At 45.2% G+C, this 4,282-nt stretch overlaps 1 protein-coding gene across 1 annotated transcript; it reads right to left on the bottom strand.

Annotated features, from left to right (window-relative positions):
• Window positions 1-669: 669 nt before the first annotated feature.
• Window positions 670-1,401, bottom strand: LOC135387986 (uncharacterized). Its single transcript, XM_064617249.1, has one exon. The coding sequence runs from the start codon at window positions 1,399-1,401 to the stop codon at window positions 670-672; it is 732 nt and encodes a 243-aa protein (XP_064473319.1).
• Window positions 1,402-4,282: the final 2,881 nt, after the last annotated feature.

Here is a 4,282-nt window from a genome sequence, read left to right on the forward strand (position 1 = left end):
CTAATGTCGCATGAGAGGGCACCAGCAACTATATCAGATTCGTTCTTGTTAGTAATGAAGACATCAATCAGTGTGGATGTACAAACAGTGATTCTTGTCGGAACTCTTATCACATTCACAAACCCGGAGGCGTCAAGGAGCAAACATGGTTCAATAGCCGCAGTGGAATTACTGAGTAGGTCTATGTTTATGTCTCCACTCATGTAGAGCGTGTACCTGTTTCCAGATGCAAAATCAAGTAACTTATCTATCAGGTTAAGAAAGATGGGAACATTTCCTGAAGGAGGACGGTATACGACAACAAAAATGCGGGAGTCATTTTTTACACATAACATTTCTACGTCTTGTGAAATAAAAGAGAACTCATCTATTTGTTCATAAAGAAGACTTCCCGCCATCTGCAAAGCTAAGCCACCTCCTTTTCTATTGCTCCTACTCAGACAAATATTCTGATATCCTGGTACAACAAATACATGATCATCATCAAACCACGTTTCAGAGAACATGATTACATCGAAGGAAAATTTCATGGATTGGAACAATGCTATAAGATCACGAACATTTAGGTGAAAGAACGTGAGAGCATTACGTGGCTTAGTCAGTGTTTCAGGCGTATCATACATAAGTCAAAAACGTCAACATCAGAAAGTATGGCTCGTGCATGTGTATCTATCCAGATACCTTGATAACATCGTCGGGATGGCAGACATATACAGAAGGTTCACCCTCTGACTTACGAACATAGACTTTGCCATTTTTAACCCAGGCGAATGCCAGTTTGGACTCCTTCTTTGTTGAAATTGCGACGCCAAGAGTACGCTTAAGTGTAGGGCATAGGTGCTCGTTCACAAAAACTGGGGTTTTTGTTGTTAAGCCAAGGTCTAAGGTAGATAGACGTTTCCCTTTGCATTTGGTGAGTGTAAAGTCGCGTGTTTGTCTATCCTTAAACTGAAGAATAATGTTCATTGTGTCAGAATTGGGAATAGGCACGGAGTGCATGATATCAACACGTTGCGCTAACGAAGGCTCACCAATCGCGCTCCAAAGACTGGAGATCATAGCTCCCACGTCCTGTTGCTCATTCAAAGGCACACCTTTAATCTCAATGTTCCTGTTTCTCATGTACTGTTCACATTCAGTAACCCTTTTTTCTGCTGCCTTCAGGGACGCCTTTAGTTCGTTATTTCCCTTCTGAAGTGCTTCGTTTTCGGATTTTAATTTCTTTTGCTCATCGAGCAGTGCCGTGAACTTTCCGTTCATATCATCGAAGACATTACTCATATGCTCCATGGCGGATTTCATTTCACGCATTTCCCTGCGGTAGTCGCGCTCGAGTGTGTCTTGTATTTCTTTAAAACCTAGTTTCATTTCCCGCTTAAGTTCTTCACTTAGTTTCGCCATATCCTTATCCCTAGACATGACACTTCAGTAAAATAGTACACAAGTGGCAGTGGCAGTGGTCAGTGGTTGAAGGCGGTGATCCGTAAGAGGGATTTTCAGGAAAAAAATAAAACGGCGTTCATTCACCAGGACGCCTTCACATGATCGTTGATATGAGTTCCTGAGGACCAGCGGCATAGCCGAGCGAGTTAAAGCGTCCTGTCCCGCTCTGGGTGGTAGCCAAGGTCGTGGGTTCGAATCCTACCACCGGCTGTGCTCTCTGAGGTTTTCCCTGGGTTTTCCGAAGACTTTGCAGACGAATGTCGGCACAGTTCCGCCCTAAAGTCCGCCCAGGACGCATACTAAGCCCCATGTCCCCCGCTCCTTCCTGCTGTCCTCTCTCCATCCTTCCACATCTGTATGCCGCTCATAGCCACAGTTGCTTAGCGGCACTAAAACGGAGTAAAAAAAAAAGTTTCCGAGTAGGGGACAGAGAGACAAAGCACTAAACGCCTCGAGCGCAATGCATACTTGAAAGGGGGAACACACTGATGGTTCTGAAAAACTGTGGACACTGTAGAGAAATGACCCAGGCAGCAAACTATCCTGGCCGATTATTGTCGGGACGCTGGAACTACCGGTCCTACACTCCAAATCTGGTACCCTCTGGCTACCGCTTATTCAGAGGGTAAAAAATTGCAATAATGTAACCCCTGATTTAAAGGGTACGTACCACAAACCCGCTAACATCAAGAGGTACAGATCACCCTCTCATTTTGGAGGTTTTCCAGAGGTTAGCCTTTCCCTCCCCTCTCGTTGAATTTTCAACCGTCGGCGCCTCGGCGCCCTCAAAAAATAAAAACAAAGCAAACTAATCATTTCGAACATTTATTTCTCTCAAAGCAAGCGATGAGGCAGTGTTCATATCTATGTGCGTGCATGACACAAAAGTCGAGTAACGAGCTAACCAATTACCTGTATCTTCAACCTAGCAGAACGAACGGCGGAGTGGCCGTTTATAAGTATCTATATGGGAGAGACAAACAAGTGCGATCAGCAAACTCGCCTCTCGGAGATAGACTTCCACGCTCACCTGTTATCTGCATTCCGTTTCCAGAGCTCCTGATGCGAGATACCATTGCAAAGTTTTATCGGCGTATCATAACAGTTGTTTCCTAAGACTAACCCTAAACAGTGGTACTTGTACCCAACGAAGACCGCATCCTTTCCATTGATCCCTGCGATAAAGAATATGAATGGTGACCGTGTAGCGAGCAACGAGTAAAAAGATGCAGCTACATACCGCCTTTCTTCACAAGCACATTGCAGTCTGGAAATCAACGGAGGCTATCGTTTCCCTTGATCCCTGCGACAAAGAATTTCTATGGTGAGGGCGTAGTAAGTGGCAAATAACAAGGTGCCCAGGTACATACCGGTGTCATTCCACATTAGCACGTTGCAGTCTGGATATATGAAACGCGTATAACAACACCATTCGACGATGACAAAACACGGACGCAAGCAAGCGGCTGTCTGGAACACCGCCGACAGCGTCCTAAAGCAAAAGATTGCCTTCCGTTGACGAAAAGTTCATGAGGTACACACATCGGCTTGTTTTTCTTTCTTTTTCGTGGCCGAGAGGAGAAGGCTCACAGGGGGCTCACGGCGCTGTTAGGCGGTTCAAGCCGTCGGAGACTTCACAAACCCGCTATGTACCGCTTAAAGCTATACACGTTGCAGCCGGAACATCATGAATGAGACGGTTCTCGAAGGCGCACCGTCTATGAACCTTATCTGTTTCTTACGAACCCCTTATTTCGTCGGGTACGCAGCAGGTACATACTTTAGAGTGTATATAGGACCACGTTTACGATTATTCTTCCAATAATCGTTACTGTATGGGAATGTTGGTCCAAGGTTGCCATCAACCGGTCAATATTCGCTGGTCACTGGAAATATGGTCGCAATATAGCCATGTGACAGGCGATATTGGCTAAATATGGGCAATGTGGTCTACATATAGCCGAAGAGCAAACGGTATCGGATGGAAGCGGGCAACGCGGCGCGAATATAGCCCGTGACCAAACTATATTGGCTCAAAGGGGTCGATGTGCTCTACATATAGCCGTCGGTCAAGGGATATTGGCAATATTGCTTACATATAACCGTCGGCCAAACAATATTTCATGAAATATGGTCTACATATAGCCACCAACCAACGAATATTGGCTGAAAACAACAGGTAATATGGTATACTTATAGCCATCGACCGACGCATATTGACTGAAAACTGCTAATATTGTTTGCACATATCTGTCGACCAAATAATAGTAATACCACATAATAATACCATTATTAATAATAATTATTATTATTATTTGTTTTCAAAAATCTACATCTGTATGCGGGCTCGCCTAAGCCTGGAGGCTTGTGTGGTGTGAGGATATAGCAGCAGAACAAATAATATCCAAAGCAGCACACAATACTGGGCCCATATTGGCTGACCATTGGCGATACGGGTTCAATATGGGACGCGTTTTGCCACGACTTCCCCACATTGGCTCAAACTTGGGAGTATGGGACCATATGGCCAAGTTTGAGGCAATATAGGGAAAATGTCGGCAGTATGGGCCCCATATTGCCCATGTGCACCCCACATTAGCTGAAAATGCGGAAAATGGGACGAATCCGTATTGAGTACTTGTACCAAATGTCAAGCAGCGCGGCAAGATTGGACGTTGAAGCGTGTGAAATCCCCTAACCAACACGTAGTTACATCCTACAACTTCCCGCAGACGATGCACACAGTTCGAAACAGTCAACATCTGGCAATCCCACTGTAACACGCACTGTAACTCAGCTGGTACAGCTGATGCAAACAGCCGTCGTCTTGCTTCGCGAT

The sequence above is a fragment of the Ornithodoros turicata genome, chromosome 1, assembly GCF_037126465.1.
Source record: "Ornithodoros turicata isolate Travis chromosome 1, ASM3712646v1, whole genome shotgun sequence".
NCBI classification, from domain to species: domain Eukaryota; kingdom Metazoa; phylum Arthropoda; class Arachnida; order Ixodida; family Argasidae; genus Ornithodoros; species Ornithodoros turicata.

What these genes read in the sequence shown, in the direction of transcription:
- LOC135387986 (XM_064617249.1), bottom strand. Translation starts at nt 1,401, where the DNA reads ATGGCGAAACTAAGTGAAGAACTTAAGCGGGAAATGAAACTAGGTTTT.